General features: G+C 42.0%; 1 protein-coding gene across 4 annotated transcripts in view; it reads right to left on the minus strand.

Moving 5' to 3' along the window:
• ITCH (itchy E3 ubiquitin protein ligase) overlaps positions 1 to 27,880 on the minus strand; it is a 169,857-nt gene that overhangs the window by 74,984 nt on the left and 66,993 nt on the right. For all 4 annotated transcript variants that reach the window (XM_053243650.1, XM_053243649.1, XM_053243653.1 and 1 more), the window contains exons 2-3: positions 11,728 to 11,818; positions 6,577 to 6,718 (exon numbers count right to left, since the gene is read on the minus strand). In XM_053243650.1, coding sequence (XP_053099625.1) covers positions 6,577 to 6,718; positions 11,728 to 11,797 — 212 coding nt within the window. In that variant the 5' untranslated portion in view covers positions 11,798 to 11,818. The remainder of the gene's footprint in view (positions 1 to 6,576; positions 6,719 to 11,727; positions 11,819 to 27,880) is intronic.

Here is a 27,880-nt window from a genome sequence, read left to right on the forward strand (position 1 = left end):
CGGTCACTTGATACAGGGATTGGGCTGAAGAGCCCGGTTTTTGTCTTAAGTTGATCGGCAGGGATAAGGGTTCCATCTTCGCTCGTCTCCTGCTCAGGAAATCTTTATGACTGAAGCTGCCCGGCAGACAATCTCTACGGCTTGGATATAATTAATGTTTGAAGTTCAAGAAGTTCACCTCCCTAGTGATAGATGAAGACAAATTGTGGAAATTCCTCCTGCGTTTCTGGGAAAGACGCTATAAGGCTGTAAGTTCTCCTTTGGATTACAATTAAAGAAAGGAATTCTTCTTCTTTGTTTGCTAAATACTAAAACTTAAGACTTGAACTGCTGATTTAAAAAATTTTAATATTTGGAAAAGATTTTATTAGTGGCGATTATTATTCTTTAAGCTTAAAGAAGAGACGCTTTGCCATTTCTAATTTGCTATGGACTCTGCCTATCATTTCTTTTAACCAATGGAAACAATAGATGTCCCACGCCATCATGAGAAAATTCTAACTGCCAGTGATCAGATACAGAAGTTGTTTATATTCGAGAAATAGGCACAGGCTTTTACTTTCCATTTTGAGATCAAGGACAAATTTTGCTGTGCAAGTACTCTTCTTTTTTTAAACCCTTTTATGTCATTATGAAAGGTAAAGAGAAACTTCATCAGAGCCAGATACATACACAAGCCAGGAAACTTTCACTTCCAGATTCAGTCGTGGGGGAAACTAAAATACCTACAGCTATGGATCAAACGCTGTCTGAGATGAAACAAATATTGCAATCAAATGCTGCTGCCCTTCAATCAAACGCCACTGCCCTTCAACAAGTCGTTTTAGATATGACCCAGATGAAACAGAATATGAATGAAATAACAAAATTTCAAATATTGATGAGACTGTCAAGAAATTAGCACAGGATAATAAAGAATTTAAATTAAGGGTTGAAGCTTTAGAGAAGGATGTGGGATTACTGAAAGATGATAAAGAAAAGTTATTAGATCAAATGGCTTTGTTGGAATTAAGACAAAAAGAGAGATTTTTAAGGTTTAGGGGTATTCCAGAAACTCCTAACCAGAATATTAAGAAACTACTTGGAGTGGAACTTGCATCACTTTTGGGAATTACAGCTGGAGAGATGGAGGCTCAGATTGAGATAGCTTTTCGTCTAAACTCAGACTTTGCTATAAGAAATAAATTAATTAATGACTGTTTAGTACAGTTCACTACTAAATCAATAGCTTAGCAAATCATCCAGGCTCATTTTACCACAGCTTTAACAATTCAAGCTCACCAGATAAAAATTTTGAAGGAAATTCCAGCTAGAATTTTAAGAAAACGCAAGGATTACAAATTTTTGACTGATGCATTAAATGCTAATGGAATACGTTTCAGATGAGAATTACCAGAGGGACTCTCCTTTTTCTACAAGAGCAAGAAGAACAGATTCACTGAGCTCCTCAAAGCACAAGAATTTTGGCGGAAATACAAAAAAGACTTATCTTCTAAACGAAAGGGAACTGCTATGGGCTAAAAATAAGAAGGTTTCTTAAGCTATCAAGACTCTCTATGTTAACAGCAAATGAATTTGATGTTAAGCAAAGATCATTTTTTTAGAAGTGCTTTGTAGAAGTATTAGAGAAGATGATGAATTAAATATTTGGGAGTTTGGTTATTAAATAATAATTCTTTGTTGTTTGCTAATAATTAAGTTAAAATAGGGAACTCAGTGAAAAATGATTTGCAAAGATGGTCTAAAATGAATCTATCTTTAATGGGAAGAATCTCAGTGGTGAAGAGGAAGGTTTTATCTAAAATGTAACTTCTCTTTCAGACTATTCCTATAATTAATAATTTGACTTGTTTTGGGCAATGGCAGAAGGATATAACTAAGTTTGTTTGGCAGGGGAAAAGACCAAGAATAAATTTTAAGAATTTAATAGATGTAAAGGAAAGAGGTGGTCTTACCTTGCCAGACCTAAGGTTGTATTTTGATGCTGTTTGTTTGATATGGTTAAAGGAATGGATAACATTGAGAAACCCCAGAGTTTTTGATCTGGAGGGATTTGACAGAAGGTTTGGAAGAAAGACTTTAAAGTTGGATTTGAGGATTAGATTTTGAATTTTGAGAAGGAATTATGCCAAGATGATGAAAAATTAATTTCTAAAATGTATAAAATGTTACTTTTGGAGGAGACAAGAGAGGAAGTAGTTAAAATAACTATGATGGGGTGGGCTCAGGATGTTGGACATAATATAGAAATGGCAGCCTGGGAAAAGTTATGGAAGAGTGATTTAAAATTTACTGCTTGCTATGCTTTGAAGGAAAATTATTATAAAATGATGTACAGATGGTATCTGACATAAAAAAACTGGCATTAATGTATAAAAATGTTTCAAATAAATGTTGGAAGTGTGGGCATACTGAAGGTACTTTTTTTTTTTTTAAAATGTGGTGGACCTGTGGGAAGGCTAAGGCCTATTGGGACATGATATATAATGAATTAAAGAAAATATTTAAAGTGACATTTCCTAAGAAGCCAGAAGCCTTCCTGCTAGGAATAACTTTGGAATATGCAGAGATGGCAAAACTTACAACATTGATAAGAGATTAAAGCTTAGAGCGTTTCAAGGAAGATTGGAGATCTTTTTTGTTGTATTTAAAGAATTATTTTCCTACTATTGATCTTACAGCAGAATTTGAAATGCAGGTTGGGTAGATTAGTGGTTCTTTTTTTATTTTAAAGGTTTAAATTTTTGTTTTTTATTAATATTATAATAAGGGTAAACTTTATAGTTGTTATTTCACGAAGGGAGGTGCGCAGGAAGTCCATTTGTGTTTATTATGATTGTTAATGGTTATTATTGTTAAAAATTAATAAAAATTGAATTTGAAGGGGAAAAAAAGAGGTTGTCCAGCTATGGATGGATGCAAATCGCTCGCATGCAGGCTATCAGAGCTATCATGACTTTCGTAAACACTCTGGGAGCTGAGGACAGCCCAAAGGGCATTGGCTGGTACTGGTTGTTGGGAATTCTCTCTGTTAAGAGATACCCTTCTATTACAGAGGCAAAGCACAGCGGAGTCTGCCCAGGCATGTGTGTCTACTAAGAGCCATAAGAAACCTGGAGCCAGTTCATAGTTTCAAATCAATATAAGGAGTATTAGAGAACTCCATTCTAGATAGGAAAGTGGAGAGATAGTATCTCTAATCTATCTACCTAGCTGGATGCAGACAGATGCTGTCTGCATCTCTGTGCACACATGGTGCAGAGAGAGGCAAGTGTGTGTGTTAGGGAGAAGAGAGGAAGGAAGGAAGGAAGTCCCTGAGAGTATCAATCTACATACCAAAGGGATAGTGTCAGAGCAGTAGAGAGGAGGAATGACCAATGTCTTGATCCCTCTAGCCCTCTGACTCACTAATCTGTCCCCCTCTGTCATTGAGACATGAGACAGCGCAGAGCCCTTCACTTCCAACATTGGTAATGTCAGCTGTTGAAGGCCAACCTGAGAAAGTGTTGGAAGTCTGGGTGGATAGGGATGTGTAGCTATGTCTGATAGATCCACCAAAGCTAGGAATTCCCTGTCCTTCACTGCCTCCTTGATGGTTTTGAGAGGCTCCATCCTGAAGTAGCACTTGAGAATGAAGTGATTCAGGGCCTTTAGGTCCAAGACCGCTCTCCAAGAACTAACCTTTTTTGCAACTCTCCTCAACAACAACCCCCTCTGACACTTTTACCACACTAACCCCTCCAGAAGGCTCATCTGCGTCACAGGGACTTACAACAGAAACTGTGGAGATTTCCTCCCAGTGAGGATTGACACTCACAGAGGTGGGTGCCCATGAACCTGAAAGTGCTCCACCTGCTATCTTCCCTCAGGACTTATGCTCCTCAGCAACCCTGTGTGGACCCAACAACATTGCAGGATCCCTCCACACAACCGCCACCCATCAACTCTGCACAATGACATCCCCCAGAACAGCATGGGATCAAGCTCATATCATGGAATCTCGCCAGCTGGGTTCGTTGCAGAGACACAGACCACAACAACTGCCTCTTACAATTTGATATTATCTTAGCCCAGGAAACCTGGACAGCAGCCGATCTTATACTCAATGGATTTCACTCATTCTCTTTGCAAGCGATACGTGGGACTGGGCGTGGAAGGCTCAAAGGAGGCTTGGAAATGCTTGTCTCCACCTCCCTGCAGGCAACGCTGATCCTGCTCACCTCCTTAAAACAATGTTAATCCATTCTGGCCCTACTTCGCTGCTGCTAATCAATGCATATTTAGCACCTCAGCAACGGAAACCTGTAATTTGCTCTCTATAGACTGAGCTCAAGCAATACATAAATGACCTACTGCTGGCGAACCCCAAAGCACTGGTGGTGATGGGAGGTGACTTCAATGAAAGGATGGGACCAGATGACCAAACCTTATTTAATCGACATCAGCTATCCTCCCCTCACCCAGGATCGGAGCTCCTACCCCTGAGCAGCCTGTCAAAGGATCTGAGAACAAATTATGTGGGACTCTGCCTAGCATAAACGACTATCTTCAGGTCCTAAATGGCTCACTGGAAAGTGACCACCCAGGTTAATTCACATATCTATCCAGTACCAAAACAAGCACCAAAGACTATATTGCTGTTACCAGGAACCTGCTCCTTTTGGTGATGAACTTTGAAGTCATCCCTCATGTAGCTAGTGACCATTTTCCACTCTTCCTCCAACTGGCACCCTTGGCCAAACAGTTACGCCTGGAGATTCGCTACACTCCCAGTATTTTACCAACGGTCAGGGAAGATGTCGTGCCAAATGGACACCTCAGTTTGAGCAAATGTTAAAAGAACTGCTTGCAGTAGAGGAGGCGTCAGAAGCCATGTCTAGGTCGGGTAGGCGACACTTTTTCCCGTATGGGGGCTGGCTTGGCAGGGTAGCCAGGTAGTCCCTGTCAGTGGTCCCTTGAATTATTTTCATCTCTGTGCAGAATGAGTTTTGTTCTGGGCGGCAGTATCAAGGCAGTGTGTGCACACCTGCATTCAGAATGGGGCTTTCCTGATTCAACCTGAGCGGAATCTAAAATGAACTGAGTGGACATCCAAAAACGTTTGAGCACGTGAACGCCTTAGAGGGAACAGTGTTCCCCATGAGGATACTCCGACACAGAACCCAATAGGGCTTCGCCAGCCTGAGCCAGTTCCATGAAGCAAAGAAAAAAAAATCTGAAAGAAAAACTAATCGCCAACTGAATCCAATTATCAAGCTTAAAAAGTGTTTTGGAATTTGCAGCGAAGAAAAAAAAACAAAGGGACTCCCTTCCCACCCTTGCACACAGGAAGAAAGGAGAGGGGAAGGAAAGAACAGGTAAAAGTGAAGGACTGGCCCAAACTAATTCAAGTATTCCGGAGCTCTCTCTCCAAGCTGTTGTCCTGAGGTAAGACAGCAAAGGAACTGGGGTTTGGGGGCTCTATCTACTCCTAACAGGAAATTCTGCTGTGTTAAACTCCTGTTTGTGCTTGAGGCATGCTGGGAATACAACCCAAGTGTTGCACCCATGCAAAAAGACCTTGCACAAGAGAGGCACAATGCTCCTTCCATTCATGGAAGTAATTTGTGCTGATAGAGTAGTGCTCAGCTAAATCTCTACTTGGGGCCCACTAAATACGAATAAATCATATTTATTTCAGTAGCACATAATGAATAATGTTATGCAGATCAAGACAGCTAAAAACAAAAAAGATAATGAGAGATGTTTCACAGCATAATCCATAGGCAGATTCCATATGTTTGCCTCTGAAGGCACATAGGCAGTCCTCCAAGTGGAGGGGCTTTAGCTCAGTGGTACATCACATACAGAGGGTTCGGGATTCAATCTGGTTTCTCTAGGTAGAGCTGAGAAAGACCCCTCTCTGAAAGCCTGGTGAGCCACTGCAGACAGTACTGACCTACACTGAACATAAACAGTATAGACAATACTGACCTAGATGGACCAATGGTCTGACTCTGTACAATTCACCTTCATATGTTGAGCAATAATATGTGCTCCTTTTACCATCTTTCCAACAATGAAGTAACACCTAGGAGAAGGACTATACACACACTTGCCCATATCCTGTAAAGCCTGGTCAGATACATAGTAAGATGCTCTGTCTAGTCATGCACTAGAACTTTCTGAACTCTCCCCTGCCTACATTGGCCCTCCATGAGCCCCAACCACTCATGAGGGTCAAGGGATCTTCTGGTGCCATGTATGACACACTTCAAAGGAAGCAAAAATCTCACTCCATGTGCAGTTTCCTAATCACAGACCTTGGGGATGGCTTAATGCTGAATTCTATACTGAGGGGCCAGGATCCAGACAAAGCCCCACAGAAATTAATGGGGCTACGCCTCATATATTTAAGTGGTGCTTATCCATGAGTACTTCAGGTTCCTGTTCAGTGAACAACATCTAACAGAAGAATCCACCCCCACTGCCACCATGTCAATATGATTACTATAACACTAGCTCATACAAATTAGACTTAAATTGCAATTGTTATTTAGACTAACACACCAAAGCAAAGAATATTTCCAAACCTACACTGTAAGATGTTGCTTCCATTTTGGACTACTTGTATTGTTGCATTTTTCTGTCTTCTTTGACTGTCCATCTACTGAGACTTCCACATAAGGGCTCGGTCCAAACCATTTGTTTTTGTTTTCTTTCAACTTTGCAGAAATAACTATTGAAAAAAAGAAAAGAAAAGAAAATGCTTTATTTGCTTCAGGTGCCTATTGCCTAATATAGTAGAACTTGGAAGCACAGTTCAACGATGGTTCTCGTATATTGAGCTAAAGATACCATGATACAAAATCCTTTTCTTCAGATGTGATAGATATACCAGACCAAAGATTTCTCTCTTCCATTCAACAGAAAGATAAAATTGCAAATAATTATACCAAATGATTTTCTAAACTTATAAAAATGTGAATGTAACAATATTTAGACAACACAGCAGTGTGTAATTCTGGACATACATCCTAAAGAAATGTTAAGCAACCAGTTTTCTATAGAACTGCTCCATGGAGAGTGACAGAATAGAAAATTTCTTCAGAAGTTTCCAGAAGCTGACACAAACAATATACATGCACAAACTGCTCCGTTTGCAACAACTGTGTGAAACTAAAGTAATTCATTAATCAAGTGAATTCTAGGGAATACCAGACTTTTTTTACTTAAAACACTAAAAGCATAATTTGCATCATTAAATGCCTGTGCTCTCTACCATGTGCAGTTAAAAAACAACTAGATCTATTAAAATCAGAACTGAATAGAAGAGCTGCACACCCAGAGGAAAGATTCAGGTCCAATTAGCGAAACATTCTATGTACCATAATAACAAAATAGAAGATTTGAAATTTTGGTGGATAGATAAGGTCAAGGGTACTAAAGACACAATAGACAGATCTCTTCTTCGATGTGAACTGTTTTGGATTAACATTCTTCAAAACGCTATACCTACTGGTCTGAATGAGGAGATAAATTGGCATTTAAATTGATATTTTTAAATAATCATCCTTCATTTCCTTTTAATGAATATACTACATAGGAAAGGTATATAATATTCCAGTATGTACTTTACTGGTGGAATTAATTATTCTTAAACTAGATCTTTGAATTAGTTGTTTAATATACTATCATGGTACTTTTAATTGCTTAAGATAAGGTGGTCATTAAACAGTTTAGCTGATGGACTATTTAAGCCTTTATAGTCAGTAATTTCTTACTCCTGCAAAGAACAGCACTCTGCAAGCACATATTCATGTAAATCATTTCTGTTATAAATTTGGCATCAGACATTCTCTAAACAAGGTTGGTTATTTTTTATCTTTATGTTGAAAGTTATTAATTTTATAGATGGTTGTATATATTTGAAGTATTGAGCTATTTAAAAATATATAAATAAGTATATAAATATGCTAAATAATAAAATATAAAATTCTTAATGGGGAGAATGCACAGTTCAAGAGCTATACAATGATATACCTTCCACTTCAACAATTGAATCCTTATAACTAAATCCTGCCTTTTACGGGTGTGCAAAACTGGTTCGAATTGAACCCAGTATGATTCGACTGATTTGAGCTCAAACCACCCTGGATTGAACACTTCAGCTGGCTATGCTTGTAAAGGGAAATCTGGTAATGCAGCATGCGCGGAAGAAAGAAACCAGGCCACCATCAACCCATGCTGCTGGGGGAGCGCTGGGGAGATGTCGCTGCCACCACAGTGCCCTCTCATCCCCTTCCTGCCTGCTCTTTCAACCCCTTTAGCATTAGGGATCCCCTCTGCTTGTAAAGGGGAATCCTTACCAGATCCACCTGAACAAGGTTGAACGGGCTCATGAACTGAACCACTGGCCAGTTCTAATGAATCAGTTCATGGATCACCAGTTTGGTTCGAATTCAGTTCAAATACAAACCAAACTGCCCAGAACGGTTCCATGTACACTCCTGCTGACTTTACACTAGGCCTGCACAACAGAGTCTGGGGGCTGCATCTGGCCTGAGGGAACTTTTTTTGCTGGCCCACAGATAGGAATATCCTGCAGCCAGAGCATGAAGAGTTCTTGGACTGTCCTGCTAATGCGCAGCAGTGGCTCAACGTAACTGACAACTTGAGTCCATATGTTCCACCGTATCTGGGTCTGAGCCCACTGACATCATCCCTCTTCCCCTTCCCCTCCCCCAACTCCAATCTTCTGTCCCCTCACTTTCATTAATGTTTTTAATATTCAATTTTAATGTAATTAACGTGCTGAAAATTGACCTCAGTCCCTACACACCAAGTCATGATTGGTTATAGACCACCAGCTTTACACTTTATTTTGCTGCTAGACACAAACCTGTAATATACATTTCTTGATCAAAATTACACTTCTAAAGCAGGATACACAACTCATATCTGAGAACCACTTCTATTATTATTATTATTATTATTATTACATTTATATCCCGCTCTTCTTCCAAGGAACCCAGAGCAGTGTACTACATACTTGAGTTTCTCTTTCACAACAACCCTGTGAAGTACGTTAGGCTGAGAGATGCGTGACTGGCCCAGAGTCACCCAGCTAGTTTCATGGCTTAATGGGGATTTGAACTTGGGTCTCCCCGATCCTAGTCCAGCACTCTAACCACTACACCACGCTGGCTGGCTCTACATGTTCACTAAGTCAAAAAGGCCATATCATTATTGTAACCACAGACAAGCACCCCTCTTTCCACTTGACCCTGTTTTCTTTTTAGCCTATTCTCCCTTTACAACCCATATCACTCACTCTGTCTCCAAACTGCACCACCTTAGATCCCTCTTTACTCTGTTAACCATAACTCTTCTTCTCTGTACTTTCCACATAGGTAACTCTATACGCCTCCACCCCTTAGATCTCCCGTTTTCCCTTCACTTGCTTTCTCTCTCTGTCTCTCATCCTACACCTTAAATTACTCATTGTTGCTGAGCTTAGTGGCAACAAAACACAGTATTTATTATTCAAAATATTTATATCCCACCCCTCCAGTACATTACTGCTCAATACAGCTCACAAAAATAGTACAACAATCAACAATATAACACTAGTAAAATAAATAACTAAACAGGACCCCATTAAAGCCAAATTTAAAAGCTGATGATTAAGACATTAAAAATCCTCCAGGTATAGCTGTAAATAAAACACTAAAAAAAGATGGGTTTTCAGATCCTGAAAGAGAGAGCATGGCGAAGCACTTATGGGGTAGTGATCTAAAGCCGAGAGATAAGGAAGGAAAAAGCTAAGTCTCTGGTCCCTGCCAACCAAATCTCAGTCAGTGGCAGGGCCTGAGATGCGGAATGAAGGAAGTATCCCAGCCCCAAGCCTTGTACGGCTTTAAAGGTCAGAACAAGCACTTTGAATCTAGCATGGAAGCAAGCTGGTAACCAGGGAAGTTGCTGCAGGAAGGTGTAATACTCATGAAGCGATTTGCACACATGAGCATCTTGGCAGCAGCATTTTGGAAGCTGAAACTTCCTAAAAGTTTTCAAGAGCAGCCCCATATAGAGCGTGTTGCAGTAAGTAATTCAATCTGGATATTACCAAAGCATGAGTGACTGAGATCAGGTTGAGCCAATGTCTTCTAATAGGGTTACAGCTGGCGTACCAGCCAAAACCGATAAAAGGCACTTCTGCACACTGCCACCACCTGTGACTCCAAGGACAGTGTTGGATCTAATAGTACACCCAAGCTTCAGACTTTGTCTTTTAGGGGAAGCATAATCTAATCCAAGACCAAATTTACCTCACCACTTGGATAATCAGTTTTACCAACCCAGAGCACTTCTATCTCACCTGGATTATATTTACTGTGTTTGTCCACAATCAATCCAGAACAGATGTTTCATGTAGAAACACCAGTTAAGGTCATCCAGTGCCTCCCTCGTATCTGCTGACTTGAATTATAGATAGAGCTGGTCATCAGCATATTGATGAAACTGAAGCTCATATCCACAGATGATCTCTACCAGCCGTTTCATGTAGATGCTAAACTGCATGGGGTCAGAATGGATCCCTGTGGCATCCCAAAGGCCAAGGAATGGGGCAAGTGTCCCCTAGAAACACCTTCTGAATATGACCCTTCAGGTAAGACTGGAACTACAATTTAACCATGCTTCCATATTCCAATCTAGAGAGGTGACCCAGAAGGATATCATGGTTGATGGTACTGAAAGCCAGGACAATAAACAGAGTCATATCCAGCAGGGTGACCAAGGCAGTTTCCATCCTGTATCTGAGCCAGAAGCCAGTCTTGAGAGGATCTAAGTAATCAGATTCATCCAGTGCCACCTGGAACCGAGATGCCACCAAGCACTCCTTTCATTTTCAAAAATGAAAGGCTATAAACTGGTCTAAAGTTGTTCAAGTTTGCTAGGCACAATGAAAGCTTCTATAGAAGGAGCCTAATGTCCACTGTCACACCCAGGAAGAACCCAGTAACACTAATGACTGTCACCTTCAGCTGGGGTGGGCGTGGGTGGGTGGAGACACCACCCTTTGATTCAGGGAGGCATATACTACCCCTGCCACCCACAGACCTAGTCCCTTCCTAGCTGCCTTCACCAACCATAAAGCGCAGGAGTCGAGCAAGTACATGGTAGGCCTCAGTCTTCCAAGCAGCTTGTACACTTCCTCCAGCAACAAAACTTGAGAAGTATCCAATCCAATTGGTAACATTCAATTGTAGTTCTGGTTCTGGAAAACCTTAGCATCCAAGTCAGCATGGATGAGCAATATAATGCAAACTGATCACAATGGGCTCGATTAGACAGTCTTTCGAGTCCTCGTTTAATAGTCTCCAAACCACTTAAAATAGCTCTGCTGGATGATGTTGAGTGGATGCAATGGTGGCAAAGAAACAACATTTTAAGAATTGTAGGAAGGATTTTCACTTTTCCAGCCATTCACATACTGGGGGAGTCTCCAATACAGATGGATTGTTTAGCAGGGTTGGCTGGGCACAAGAAGCTGAAAAAGCTAATGCCAACTCCATCACAAACCATTGAATCTATGGAATCTACTTGAGCTTCAATAAGCCATATAAAACATTCACACAAATACATGAGGGAAGACCACAAACACCACAATGCATATTTGCAATCCCCCAGAAGCCACAAACAGGGAAGGGTCTGCAATGAGTGCAACCATCAGTTCTAGACACTTACCAGTGATCTGAAGCTGTGATTTCATAGTTAATCCACTGCCAGACTCTGATCTTGACCCATTACCAGCCATACCACAGGAAGGTTCATGAACCTGAAAGAAGCAACAAGACTGTAACTCTTGCAATAAAGACTAAAATTAAGATCAATTACTGCATACCTTTATTGCACGCCACCACACTACGTAACATCCAGGTAGATATACTACATGAACAAGTTTTCATAAGACTGAGGCAACTGTATATAAATAATAAGATCTTAGAGAACACCTGTCTGGCTAAAGTAAATGGCCTGTGACTCCTGATGATGTGGACAAGCTGCTTGCGGTGGTGAAGCCTACCACTTGTTCTCTGGACCCCTGCCTGACATGGCTGCTTCGATCTACCAGGGAGATTGTTGGAGGTGGCCCCTGGTTAACATCATAAATGCATTGCTGAGGGAGGGTAGGCTGCCTCCATGTTTGAAGGGGGCAATAATCAGATCTCTTCTGAAGAAGCCTTCCCTAGATCCCACAGTGATGAATAGTTATAGGCCAATCTCCAATCTCCTTTGGTTGGGCAAGATGATCAAGAGGGTGGTGGCCAACCACCTCCAGGAGGTTTTGAAGAAACTGATTATCAAGACCCATTTCAAACTGGCTTTAGGATGGGCTATAGGGTTGAGACAGCCTTGGTTGGCCCGATGGATGACGTTTACGGGGGAATCAACAGAAGTGTGTCTCTGTTGGTTCTCTTGGATCTCTCAGCAGCATTTGATACCATCAACAATGGTATCCTTCTGGGTCGCTTGAGGGAGTTGGGGATAGGAGGCACTGCTTTGCAGTAGTTCCGCTCATATCTCTCGGGTAGATTCCAGATGGTGGAGCTTGGTGACAGTTGCTCCTCAAAATGGGAGCTGTTATATGGAGTCCCTCAGGGCTCCATTCTGTCACCAATGTTTTTTAATATCTACATGAAACCACTGGGTGAGGTCATCAGGAAATTTGGTGCTGGGTGTTATCAATATGCTGATGACACCAAAATCTACTTCTCTTTTTCATCTATATCATCAGGAAATGGTGTTCATTTCCTAAATGCCTGCCTACAGGCAGTAATGGGCTGGATAAGGGATAACAAAGTGAAGCTGAATCCAAGCAAGACGGAGATGCTCATTGTGGGGCTCAGAATCTGAGGAATGAGTTGGATCTCCCTGCACTGGATGGGGTTACACTCCCCCAGAAGGAGCAGGGACACAGCTTGGGAGTACTCCTGGACCAAGGCCTCACCCTGGTTTCTCAGGTGAAGGCCATGGCCAGAAGTGCTTTCTATCAGCACCAGCTGATTCGACAGTTGTGCCCATTCCTTGAAGAGGACGACCTCAAAATAGTGGTACACCAGCTGGTAACCTCCTGGCTCAACTACTGCAATGCACTCTACGTGGGGCTGCCTTTGTACATAGTCCGGAAACTTCAGTTAGTTCAAAATGCGGCAACCAGATTGGTCTCCGGGGCAATCTGGAGAGACCATATTATACCTGTTTTGAAACAGTTGCACTGGCTGCCAATATGTTTCTGGGCAAAATACAAAGTGCTGGTTATTACCTTTAAAGCAGGGTGGATTTGATTTAAATCAAACTGATTTAAATCACGATTTAAATCACTAGCAGGGTGGATAAAAATTAAAAAATCTGATTTAAATCAAAAAAATCAGATTTTTTTGATTTAAATCAGATTTTTTTGATTTAAATCAGATTTTTTTTTATTTTTATCCACCCTGCTAGTGATTTAAATCAGTTTGATTTAAATCAAATCCACCCTGCTTTAAAGCCCTAAACTGCTTAGGTCCAGGTTACCTCAGAGAGCGCCTTCTTCTGCATGATCCCCACCGCACGTTAAGGTCATCTGAGGAGGTCTGTCTCCAGTTACCACCAGTACGTCTGGTGGCAACTCAGAGGTGGGCCTTGTCTGTGGCCGCTCCTGGGCTGTGGAATGCACTCCCAATATGCAGAAATCCATAATTTGAACCCCTTATTGACCTTCAAGAGAGCCCTTAATACTTATCTGTTTAGCCTGGCCTTCTAGGGTTTTTAAATTGTTCTAAGGGGTTTTTAGTGTACTGGGTTTTTTTAGGTTTTTAAAATTGTTTTTTAACTGATTGTTTTATGATATTTTAATTTTTTTAAAAAATTGTTGATTGATTTTAACTGTTTTTGTTTTGCTTGTAAACTGCCCTGAGCCAAATTAGGAAGGGCGGTATAAAAAAAAATTAAATAAATAAGTAAATAAATAGCCAAGTATACTACTAAGAAAATAGCTTGCATTATGCCAGATTAGGAGGCATTTCCAAGGAACCCTTTAGGAGCCACAGGATGTGGTTTGCCTCCCCATCTCCACTTTCAAAATCATCAGCAGACAACGTCATCCAGTGCAAGTATACCTAACTGTATCCTACTACAGGAGTGAATACTTGAAATTCATTTATAATGGGACAATCAAGATAAGCAAATGACATAATAGAATAGGTTTTACTGTCGGGGTGGTGGTGCGGGCAGCTCAACAAACAGTACAACCCTCACTGCCTTCTGATGGACTCTGTAAGTTTATTCCTGCCTGTGTTAAGAATTCAGTCAACCTACCATGGCCACTTGTAAAATGTAAAGTTTTCCTTTTGAAAAAAATCATTGTGTTCAAAGAAAAAAATACTCCCCCACCCTTCTTTACAATATATTATTTAATTTGAAAAAACAGACTTGCAATAGACCTTGAGATTTTAAAGTTCTTGCCCCAGAATCAATAAAGAACCAGCACTTTCAAGGCAGACAGAACCATTAATAATTCAAATATCTCCACTGGGTGATGTCATCGGTAGCTTTCTTCTTCCTGGAAATCTTTAACTATGGGAAGTATTTTTTTTTTTTAATGACCAAGAACCTTTTAGAATCTACTGTACTGACATGTTGCTCTGGATAAGGATCTTAACGCAGTGGTAACACACTCCTATACATGTAGAATGTCTTGGGTTCAATCTCTGGCATTTCCAAGACTGGGAAAAAACCCTTGTGAAACTCCAGATAGCTGCTGCCAGTCATATGGACAATACTGAGCTAGACAGACTGATGGTTTGACTCCATATAACACAGCTCCAAACGTTCATATGTCTCACACACATACACCTCTTTTTCACTGGAAATAAGTTATCATTTAGAAATGATCAATCATTGTAAGATTTATAAATGGTTTAGTAAAAATGCCCATTTTCAGAAATTAAAACGATAGTTCATCACTTTTGTATATAAGAATTATAAATATACTAGTATCTTTTAGCCCGTTAAAATAACGGGCGCTAGTCTCCCGAAAATTGATGCCCATTGCTGTGTTTGCTGCCTGCGCTGCCACCGTCTTTTCCCTCCCGGCGGTCGGGCCGGACCCGCCGTCGCCGTCTTCCCCTTCCCCGCGGCCGGGCCGGACTCGCCGCCGCCACCTCTGTTCTTCTCGCGCTCGGGCCGGACCCGCCGCCTTTGGCCTCGCCGCGGCCGGTTCCGCCGCCGCCGCCAAGAGTGCCGCCCGCCGCCCCCGCCTCTGCCCTCCCCGCAGCCTGGCCGGTCCCGCCGCCGCCGCCTCTGGCCTCCTCGGGGCCGGGCCAGACCCGCCGCAGCCGTCTCTGCCCTCCCCGCGGCCGGGCCGGACCTGCCGCAGCCGCCTCTGGCTTCCCCGCGGCCGGGCCGACCAACCAGCCAACATGGCGGCCGGCGCCTGCGTCCTTGTCTCCCACGGCTCTTCTGCGCATGCACACCACGCATGCCCAGAACAGCCGAGGGAGACACGGTCACAGACACCATCCTTTGTCCGAGACACGGACACACGCCAGGGATCTTATTATATAGGATATACAGGAAGACCTCGTTAGTCATGGATCCAGCACCTGTGGTTTCACATATCCACAGTCAGGTAATAGGCACCTGACCTTTATATGCGAGGGGGAAAAATGTATCCGAGGACTGGGGGGGCGGGGGCGGAAATGAACTCTGATGTCATTTCCAACTGCCGTTTTTGAGCACCAGAGCAATTTTGTGGCTCCTTTTCACTAAAAAAAAAAGGCTTGAAAACTGTGATGGCTAAAAAAACGGCAGAGTGGAGACTTTTCGGGGAACATAGGGGGCCAGCAGAGCACGGTTGCCAATTTTTAGCCATTTCCCTGCCCTTTGGAACCTAACACCAGGATTCCCATTGTCCCAATGGCTCAGTATTCACAGTTCTGATATCCATGGTACTCGCTGAGAATGGAACCTCCACAGAAATACCGAGGTGTGTGTGTGTGTGTGTGTGTGTACACATGCACACACAGCAAAAAAGTTTTCAAAGTAGTTTCCATAGAAAATGAATTAAATAAAGAGAAAATGGTTTCCTGTCCCCAAAGAGCTCACACTCTAAAGAGAAACACGAGGTAGAAACCAGCAACAGCCACTACGGAAATGCTGTGCTGGGGTTAAACAGGGCCTGTTTCTCTCCTTCTGCTAAATATAAAGAGAATCACCATTATGAAAGGTGTGCCTCTTTGCCCTGTTAGCAGGGGTGGAAACTATGCAAATTTGGGGTTCCTATGCATAGAGCTGCCATTAGTTCCTTTCTTAACAGAGGCTGTGTGCCTCTAATGATGCTGGATTACCAAAAGTTCAATGAAACACATGGAAGGCGGGGGAAGAGCCTGCCTCTACAACACACCCTTGGGTCATTGAACATGCAATTTTTGTGTGAAGAAGCCAATGAATAATTCAGTGACTTGTTCATCATGGCATCGCTGTTAAGACCATCTTGCACTCCAGTTTTTCTGCAAATATTTGGGCAACCTTTTCACGAGGTTGAGCACTGTGGCAAAATGCCCTCATTATTTGCTTTCTTATCATACAAGGAGAAGCCCTTGAATAATTCACAAGGGGTAGTCTGAATCTCAGTGAGAAAGAAACAAGGGATGGGGGAAGAACACCGGCAATCTCTTTGTATACCCCTTCCTTCCCAGCTACATATTTGTGATGTCTACTTCCCTCTGCAAACATTTTGGTCACAAAGGGGCAAGTCCCCTCACCATCAAAAGCATAGTTTTCTAGGACCCAGAATACCCCTCACTTGAAACCCCCCTTTTCAACCTGTGCATGCAGTTTCTAGGATTCCTCCTAGCAAAGAGACTTCTCAAGTGGCGATTCCTTTATATTTAGCAGGGGGAGAGAAACTGGCCCTATCCAACCTGAGCGGCTGTTGGTGGTTTCTACTTTGTGAGGGGTTTTTTTTAGAGATTGTGAGCCCTTTTGGGACAGAGAATCATTTTGATCTATCTATGTAAACTGCTTTGTAACTGCTGTTGATAAGCGGTATATAAATATTCAAAATAGTAGTAGTAGTAGTAGTAGTAGTAGTAGTTCCCTGTCGCAGATCAGGGAGGTACAATAAAACTGAGTATTAAGAGAGAAAAGTATTCTTTGCCAAGCTGATGGCCCATTGTCTCCTTCTGCTGATATAACACAAAGGTCAAGAGAGTAAACTATGAATCAGCAAATCCCTCATTTGAATCTTGCTCCTGCTAGGAACTTGATGAGTAGCTTGGAGCATGCAGCTCTTTCCTCTACAGATATGTATATACCGCTTCTCAACAAAGCTCTCGCAGACTCAGCTCCATATCTGCAATATGGGGATAATATTTACCTTCTTTACAGGTTTCTGTTAAGGATAACAGAATAATGCATGAGAAACACTTTGAAATGCTACATAACAAGTCAAGGATTATTAACAAGAAAAAAATATTTTGTTCTGGAGTCCAGTATTCTTCTTGCCTCTCAACTGCTTTTGCAAGAAGTTAGTTCACTGTTTGAACACACTGATTTTGCCAAGTGGGGAGAGGATGTAAAGGAGAGATGATCTTGTGATAGCAAGCATGACTTGTCCCCATAGCCAAGCAGGGTCTGCCCTGGTTGCATATGAATAGGAGACTTGACGTGTGAGCACTGCAAGATATTCCCCTCAGGGGATGAAGCTGCTCTGGGAAGAGCAGAAGGTTTTAAGTTCCCTCTCTGGCTTCTCCAAGATAGGGCTGAGAGAGAATCCTGCCTGCAACCTTGGAGAAGCCGCTGCCAGTCTGTGAAGACAATACTGAGCTAGATAGACCAATGGTCTGACTCAGTATATGGCAGTTTCCTATGTTCCTATGTTTTATGGGAAAATGGACTCCATCACATACAAGGTAACAAAACGAACTCAGCAAAAAGCAGTAACATTTTATGAGCTGGAGATCACACCAGAAGATGTAATTTGTTTGCACAACTCTAAATAGCCTACTTCAATAAAACCACTCCCCGCAGCCACACGTCACGATAAGGCGGGGATGGAGTTGTGTGCCTGGCCCCATCAACAGGCATGGGGGCTGGCATTTTGTTCTCACATCACATGATGGGAGCGGGGGGAGCAGCTGCATAAGTAGCAGGCTCCCTTCGCTCATTCTCAGTTGCTCTTGGGCGAGACACCCACCAGCCCATCCTGTTTCAGTTCGGCATTTCCAGTCACCTTTTGGGGGGTCATGTAGTAATTTTTGGGGTCACACCCACTTGGCTTTGGGGTGGCCTTTTTTGCCTACTTCTCATTGATTCTCCTGGTAGCGTTTCATTGTTTATGATGTTTGGTCATTTTGTGGGTTGGAGTACGTTGTTCTGTATTGGTGTTTGATGGAGGACCAATTAAGGTGAGTGGGAAGCCAAGGAACAGCCCTTGAAGGTTTTGCGGCCCTTGGGCTGGGATCTGCCCCACTCGGAGGCTGGCTGTACCCAACAATCCATCCAGGCTGGCCTGGTTTGGGTGGGGTAGGCTGCCCTCCCCTCAGTAGGGATAAACCTTGCCGTTGTGGTCATGCCTCAACCCGGGCTGAATCAACACCCAGTCTTTCGCCCTGTTCTGGGCAGTCCGCCTTATGAGGCTGACCCTGACAGGGGGTACCCACACTATTTAGTATATTCCTTCTTGAAGGTTATTTGTTAATTTAATCAATAAAGTGGCCTTAGTTCTTCCAATTTGCTTGTGTCCCATCGTTACTGGGGCCTGGGCAGGGTTCTCTCTAAAAAATGTTCACCTGTGTGCAGAATAAGTTTTGTTCTGGGTGGCAGTATCAAGGAAGTGTTTGCGCATGTGCATTCAGAGTGGGGCTTTCTTGGTTCAACTTGAGCAGGATCTAAAATGAACTGAGCTGGCATCCAAAAACTTGTTAGCATGAGCATGTGCGTATGCTTTAGAGGAACAGTGGACCTGGGTGTGCAAAGCTCAAAGACCCCTGAGAAGCATCCTGACAATACCCTTTTTAAAAATTTAATTAATATGGACACCTATGGCCTTTATTATTATTATTATTTCTTGTTTACACAGTCAGACAGGTGTTATTGACTGGTTTGTTTTATCCAGACATTGAGTCCTTCCCAAGGACCTAGGATGGCTGAATTTTATTGTCAATTGTTATAGATATCGTCGCAGAATATAGGCTGTTCCCAGTAAAGCTGCTTTTTGTAATTGGGTGATGGTGATTTCTGTGGCCCCTATGGCGTTGAGGTGCTCTTCAAGGTCTTTTGGAACTGCACCCAGGGCGCCAATTACCACTGGGATTATTTTGGTCTTTTTCTGCCACAGCCTTTCAATTACAATTTGTAGATCTTTGTATTTGGTGATTTTTTTCTATTTCTTTTTCTTCTATTCTGCTATCCCCTGGTATTACTATGTCGATTATTTTAACTTGTTTTTCTTTCTTCTTAACTACAGCAATATCTGGTGTATTGTGTGGCAGATGTTTGTCTGTTTGTAGTCGGAAGTCCCATAATATTTTTACATCTTCATTTTCTTCAACTTTTTCAATTTGATGGTCCCACCAATTCTTGGCTACAGGTAGCTTGTATTTTTTGCAGATGTTCCAGTGTATCATCCCTGCTACCTTGTCATGCCTTTGTTTGTAGTCAGTCTGTGCGATCTTTTTACAACAGCTGATTAGGTGGTCCACTGTTTCATCTGCTTCTTTACAAAGGCGGCACTTGCGGTTTGTTGTGGATTTTTCAACTTTTGCTCTTATTGCATTTGTTCTTAGTGCCTGTTCTTGTGCAGCCAGTATTAAACCCTCTGTTTCTTTCTTCAAGTTGCCATTCTTAAGCCATTGCCAGGTCTTGGTGATGTCTGATTTTCCACTTATATTGTGCAAATATTGACCATGCAGGGGCTTATTTCTCCATTTTTCTGCTCAGTTCTTGACTTGTTCTTTCTTGTAGGCTTTCTTTCTTTCATTGGTGTTGAATAGTTTCGTGTTATTGACCATTTGAAGTGCATCTTCTCCACTGTCCTTGATATATTCTTCAAGGCCTCTTTTCTCCTCCTCTACTGTTTGATGGACTTGCAGCATTCCTCTTCCACCTGAGCTGCAAGGGAGGTAGAGCCTATCGACATCACTGCGGGGGTGCAGAGCATGATTGATGGTCATGATTTTCTTGGTCTTACGATCTAGCGTCTCTAGCTCTGCCTGGGTCCAGTCTATTATTCCTGCAGTGTATCTGATAACAGGTATAGCCCAGGTGTTTATGGCATATATGGTGTTCCCGCCATTGAGTTTGGACTTGAGGATTTTTCTAACTCTCCTGATGTATTCACTTCCAATTTTTCTTTTAACTTCAGTGTGTGCGATGTTATCCGCCTGGAGAATGCCCAAGTATTTGTAAGGTTCTTTCTCTTCCAGGTTCTTGATCTTGCTTCCATTGGGCAGTTCTATTCCTTCTGTTTTTCTTATTTTCCCTCTGTTCATTATTAATGCAGCACACTTTTCTAGTCCAAACTCCATTGCTATATCGCTACTGAATATACGGACAGTGTTTAGCAGTGATTCGATTTCTGACTGGGACTTTCCATACAACTTCAGATCATGTACAGCAGATGGTTGATTTTACTTGATGTTTTAGATGTTTGGTATCCGAGGCCTGTTTTGTTTAGTATTTGTGAAAGTGGGGTCATGGTGATTACAAACAACAGAGGGGATAGTGAGTCCCCTTGGAAAACACCTCTTCTAAGGCTAACCTGTCCAAGCGTCTCGCCATTGATTGTTAACTGTTGATTGTTAATTCCCCTGCTAACTGGGCAAAGAGGCACCTTTTACCATGGTGATTCTCTTTATTTAGCAGGGGGAGAGTAACTGGCCCTATCCACCCCCAGCACAGTACTTCCAGTGACTGTTGCTGGTGTGTGTCCTATGTTTCTTTTTAGAATGTGAGCCCTTTGGGGACAGGGAGCCATCTTATTTGTTTTATTTCTCTTTGTAAACCGCCCTGAGCCATTTTTGGAAGGGCGGTATAAAAATCAAAATAATAATAATAATAATAATAATAATAATAATAATAACAACAACAACAACAACAACAACAACAACAACAAAAATAATAACTGTGTACTCCACATGCTCATTGCTTTTTTTATAAATATCTGAATGTTTTTGCTGACACCAGTTGTTTCTAAACATTTTAGTATCCATGTGTGAGGCAATGAATCAAAGGCTTTCTTGCAGTCAATCCATGCAACACTTAGATTGGTTTTTCTTCTCTTGCAGTTTTCTAAAATCATTTTGTCAATCAGCAGCTGGTCTTTTGTGCCTCTGGTATTTGGGCAATTTCCTTTCTGTTCAACTGGAGGCTGTTCATTAGTTAATAAGTGTTGCATGACTTCATCTGCTATTATTCCAGTTAATAATTTGAACATGGTTGGCGGGCAGGTTATGGGTCTATAATTACTTGGAACTGCACCTTTTGCTGGGTCTTTCATGATGAGATGAGTTTTCCCAGTTGTTAGCCATTGTTAATATCACTCCTTGCAAAATGTGATTGAACTGTTTTGATAGTTGTTTATGAAGGCTTGTTAGGTGTTTAAGCCAAAAGCCATGCAGTTCATTGTCGCCTGGAGCAGTCCAATTTTTAATTTTCTTTGCTCTTTCACTTATTAATTCTGGTGTTATTATTAGATCTTGCATTTGTTGGTTACATTTTTTGACCTCTTTCATCCAGCCTGCTTTTTTATTATAATCTATTGGATTGTCCCATAATTTCCCCCAGAATTGCACTGTTTCTTCTTTATTTGGTGTTTCTAGGTTTCTTGCAGTTTCTCCTTCTATGCTTTGGTAGAAACATCTCTGATTCGACCGGAATTGGAGATTCTGCCTGTGTTGTGTAATTCTGGCTTCATACCTGCTAATCTTCTTTGACACTGCTGTTATTTGCTGCTTTATTATTTCCAGGACTTCTCTAATTTTCCTTGAATCTAGGTGGTATTTTTGGATCAGATACTGTTTGGTGTTTTCATTCTTCAGCTTCTTGTCTTTCATATCTTTCAATTTACTATCCTCTGATCTAAGCCTGGAGATTTTATTTTCTAATTTAATCTTCCATTTAGGTGATGTACTGCTTTCTTTTTTTACAGGACCACTGATCTTATATCCGAGCTCTTGTGTTGTTATTGTTGCTGCACTGTACATTAGTTGGTTTGTTTCTTGCAAATTATTGGTTGTTATCTCTGCAAGTGCAGCATTGACATCTTTTAATGCCTGAGCAAGTTGGTTTTTTGGCAACTATTTTTAGAGCTGGAAGTCGAACCCTGGTGGTTGTTTGGTTCATGTGCTCAGTTATTTTTTGCTTTAGTTCTTGTTGCTTTTCTGTTAAATGGCATTTGGTTTTTTGAGGTGAACGCAAAGGGGTGGTTGCCTGGTTTTGATTTTGAAACAGTTCAGTAACAGTGGCATCCTCGATTTCCAACACCTCCTCCATCTGCGCCTGAGCAACTTCTTCAGTTGGTGATAATTCTTCTTCCATATCTTAAGCCTGTGTTGCTCTTTGCAGTTCTTCCAGCTCAACTCCTGTGAATACTTTATTTCTTATTATGTATCTTCTCTGGTCTGCTAGCCTTTTTTCCTGTTATTTCTGTATCTGGATGCTTCTCTTTCCAAATTTGGTACATTCTTTTTAAATAACCTCTTCTAGTTGGACTAGACTTGTAATAGCAGATCATTATTTCCTTGTTGGCATTTTTTGTATATTTTTTTTCGGTTAAGCGACGTTTCTTCCAGTAACTTTGCTATCTTCAGCCCTGGTTACTCAACTGAAGATCCTGAGTCCTGTAGCCCACTTGCCACCAGATGTCCAGGGACTATAGCACCTGGCGCAGTCCTTGTTGACCCAGGCGACGACCAATCCGGTATAGCTTTATTAAAGTTACATCTCACAATTATTATTATTATTATTTTCAAATCAGTTTAAGGCAGTGCTGGCTGGTGACTCTTGGCACTGGAGGCAGGGCCAACGGTGGCCGGCACTGGAGAAATAACACACTAGCAATAACAGCAATAACCTGGCAAAGTATTTTTTATTTTCTCCCCTTCCTCCTCCTGGAAAAAATATATGAAATGTACTGAAGCAGTACATTATAATGACTTCTGCCACTATTGTGCAATGTTTCTTACTATGACTCCTGAATGGTCACAAATAAAGCACGGAGCAGTGACAAAAGGCTGCTTCTGTACTAGAGAGCAAATGCATTCTGAAGGCACCAAGGCAGTTCTGCCTGCCTGTCTATTTCAGCAAGAAATAAAAATGAGAAAAATCACAGGTTTATAAACAATGCTTGCCTTGCTGCTGCTATGAACCATCTCCCTAACTTATAAGACACAAAGGATGCATGCAGGACACCCTCTCCCTACTCCTGCTGTACAACTGGGTGCTGCTCTCTGCCTGCCTCAGGCTTACCTTGTGATTTTGTCATCACACAGCCAGATCTGCTGTGCTCACCAATCCCGATTAACTTTTTAACAAGGATCTTTGAGTTATGTAAACCCAGCCATTGTAGGAATCTGTACAGGAAGGCTAGATATCTTCCAAATAAATACACTTTGCAGAGATATAAAAGTGTGTGTGAGTAATGAATGTGAAGATGAAAGGAGGTAATTTTTTTTAATTGACTATGCACTGTATAAGTTGGTTCTTAGGTTTTACTTTGTTATTTTTGCAAAAGGTTTCATATGCCAAACCAGAACACACCAAAAGAGCATTTAGAAGACAACAAAAGCATAAGCATCTGTGTCAGGTTATGCACCATACTCAATAATGAACGCAAACTGAATAATGAGAAATCTCATTCATAGCACAACAAGTGCACTATACAGTTTAATAACCGAATGGCAGGCAAACATCTTCAAGGATCACTAAAGTTAACAGAGGACTAAAGACACATCTCAAAAAAGAATTTTAAAGCAAAGTAGGCATGAGAATCACAGATACCCTGAACATCTCCAAGGAGTCAAGAAAAAAAATATGATCATAAAAACCAGGGTTCCCCATTGTCTGTCAATAATATTAGTCACAGTATAAGAGCCAATTTTAGCAGCTGAGCAAGAATTGCACAAAAGCAGTTTATAACATAACAACAGCCCTGTTGGATCAGGCCCAAGGCCCATCTAGTCCAGCATCCTGTTTCACACAGTGGCCCACCAGATACCACTGGAAACCTATATGAAGGAGTTGAGGGCATGCCTCAGGGGCGTAGCAAGGTTGTAGTGGGCCCAGAGACAAGATTTTAAAATGCTCCCCTATTTTTAAAAAGGTTTTGTAAACTGTGGACGATACAAGTCATTTAATGGTACTAGAGAAAGACATGCTGTTCTGGTAGCTCCAGGTCTTAACACTCACATCAATTTTGGAGGATGAAGACAACTGAAGGAAGCCCAGGCAGGTGCGTGGCTGGGGGAGTCAGTCATGTGACTTGCCTCTAGGGGGCCTCCCAAGGCAGTGGGCCCCCAGACAACTGTCTCCCCTTGCCCTATTATAGTTACACCCCCGGCATGCCCTCTCTCCGGCTGTTACTCCCCTGCAACTGGTACTTAGAGGCATCCTGCCTTTGAGGCTGGAGGCGGCCTATAGCCCTCCAACTAGTAGCCATTGATAGACCTCTCCTCCATGTTTACAAGTCACTCAGCAAGCATCTGACTCCACCCGCATGGGGTTGTTTTTGTTTTGTTTGTGTGTATGTGGGGTTTGTTTTTTTTGAGAGGAGGAGCACTTTTTAACCATAAGTTTCCAAAGCAACAAAGTACTGTGGAAGCAGAACACAGAGTCAAGCAGCAAAAGTATTAAAACTAATATTAAATCCCTTTAAGTATCCAGCTAATTAAAATAAACGAGAATGAGAAATGCAACTACATAATGAATTAAAGCAATTCTATGACCAAAAACCAGACCATACTGGATTACCCCCTAGTACTAAGAAGTATATAATGGCGCAGTGGGGAAATGACTTGACTAGCAAGCCAGAGGTTGGTGGTTCAAATCCCTGCTGGTATGTTTCCCAGACTATGGGAAACACTTGTACTGGGCAGCAGCAATATAGGAAGACGCTGAAAGGCATCATCTCATACTGCACAGGAGATGGTAATGGTAAACTTCTCCTGTATTCTACCAAACACAACCACGGGGCTCTGTGGTCCCCAAGAGTCGACACCAACTTGACAGCACACTTTACCTTACCAAGAAATAAGACTACACATTCTTCCCCTCCCCATTATGCCTGGGAAGGGAGACGAGGAGCAGAGCAGGTCAGACTAGGCAGGGGCTGGAGAGAACTCTCCTGGTTGTTCCTGCCTCTGCCTTGGCCTGCCTTCCTACCTCGCAGAGCGGGGAGGAGGAGACCAGTTGCACTAACATTCAGCACTTTCTCCTTGCCTCCTTTCCTGCCTCGCAGAGCAGGGAGGGAAAGACCGCTCTGCTCACACATGGTACTTTCTCCTCACAAAGGGAGCACACTTCGCAGAGCAGTGAAGAATGAATTCCAAAGCCTAGCCATGTGCATGCTGGGAGTCTGGTCAGCTGAGGCAGGAGCCAGGAGAATTCTCTCCCGTCCCAGCTATGCCTCTCTCTCAGTCCCTCTCAGCTGACCAGAGCTTCCAATGCACATGGCTGGACTCTGGATTCTTCCCCTATTACATACCTCGGCAAGGAGGGAACGGGTGCCCAAGGCAGGAGAAAAAGAGTAATGGCTGGCACCCCCCCCACACACACACACACCAACTCACTTATCCTAGGTGAGGGGTGATTTCCAGTCTCCAGAGCTCCCTGCCTGCCTCCGAAGCTCCGATTCTCCAGCTAATCACACAGATTCAGAACAGTGTGCTACTCTCTCCTGATCTAAAACAATGGTGATCGTCATGTGACCTCACTTGCCTATGTAAAAAATTTTCTTATCTCCAGGGGTCTTCTGATTGGTGAATACACATCAATCACATCTATATTATTCTATAAGTGCCGGAGAGTATTTGGAGGCTCCGACCCCCTTTCTGAAAACCAAGGCAGCATTTCTCATTGGTTTTAAGGTGATTAATTATTAATTTGTGGTATGTAAGTTAGGGTGCTACGAGCAGCAGAGGTTGCCGCTCATGGAGCATCTAAGTGTTCAGTGCAGACAGTCTACAGAGCACTGAGAGAGAAAGAGACAGAGAGTCAGGAAGCCACAAGACAGAATGGAAAGTATGGGTAATGTTTTTTTTAATCCAAAATGACGGCCGTGTGTGTGGCGAGGCTGGGGGGGGGGCGGTGCCCACTCAGCCTTTACAGAGGAATTGCCCCTGGTTTAAGGAATTACACCATCATTTTCAGTTACTTTTTAAAAAGTAGTATTGCTATCCCAAAGAAAAGGTAAAGTGTGCCGTCGAGTCAGTGTTGACTCAAACACTAGAACCTTAAATGTTCAACTACTTATGCCCATGGTTTACACCACATTGTAATCAGAAAGAGTCACTATGGGGAAGAACACTGGTCATCTGATGCCACTACAAAAAGTAACACTTCCAATGAGCCTCCGAGAATCTTGCCCTAAACTAAAACATTAGAGTAGGCAAAAACTTGAGTATTATTATTCTGCAATATTAAGTAGAATGCATCCTCAAGTATGCAGATCTTTACAAATTTTGGAGAAGAGTCACAATTACAACAGATAGATTTGAATTCTAAACCTATCTTGAGCCTAGAAATATTATGTATAATATCAAAGTAGGTAAATTCCTGTGCCAATAAAAGAAACCCAGTGAAAGCCACAAGGACCATCTGAAGTGGCAAGAATAATGATGGGAAATGTTTTGAGGCAATAGTAGATTAGCCCAAATTGCTTATTTTCCATTTTCTGATTCTTTAGTAAGAAGTACTTGTATATGATAGCCATTCTGAAAGTCTGAACAGCATATGTGCATCAACTTTTATTTATTTAGATTCTAAGACCACCTTTCACCTATAGGTCCCAAGATATCTTTCAAAAAAATATATATACAGTATACATCAGGCTTGCTCAATTTTGCCCCCTTCCCTGCTGTTTTTGGACTACAACTCCCATAATACCCAGCCACAGTGGCCAATAGCCAGGGATTATGGGAGTTGCAGGCCAACATCTGTAGGAGGGCCAAAGTTGAGCAGCCCTAGTACACATAAATAGAGCAAAAAGAACAAAGTACAGCATATAAACCAGTGTACTAAACACAACAGTACAATAACCCTGCACTAGGCAGCAGTCAGAGAAATAACCAGCAGGAATAAATCAGCCACATATACCAATGCCCAAAGACCCTTACCAAAGAAAATATTCTTTAGGCAGTTGTGGAACAACAGGAGAGAGATGTAAGTTTGTTCCTCCACAGGGACAATGCTCCACAACTTGCAATCACTGAGAACATCTATCCCATGCGCATGACACCTGTGATTCAGCCAAAGATGGCACATGGAGTAAGGCTTCTTCTGATCATATCATAAAATGAGTATCCTAACAAGGAGAAGGCGAAGTTATATCTTTTGACAAACTGCAGCAGGTCAAGAGGAATATGATAAAGTTGTCAATATTTACTATTTTATTTTAATTTTAAAATATTTCTATACTGCTCAAAACTTGCATCTCTGGGTGGTTTACAATTAAAATCATTTAAAAGATTAAAAACATTTAAAACCCAGTATTAAAATTATTTAAAACTATAAATCTAATTAAAAGCCTGGGTGAATAAGTATGTCTTCAGTGCCTTTTTAAAAGTTGCCAGAGATGGGGAGGCTCTTATTTCAACAGGGAGCGCATTCCAAAGTCCAGGGGCTACAACACAGAAGGCTCTTT

The sequence above is a fragment of the Hemicordylus capensis genome, chromosome 4 (assembly GCF_027244095.1).
Source record: "Hemicordylus capensis ecotype Gifberg chromosome 4, rHemCap1.1.pri, whole genome shotgun sequence".
Lineage (NCBI taxonomy): Eukaryota > Metazoa > Chordata > Lepidosauria > Squamata > Cordylidae > Hemicordylus > Hemicordylus capensis.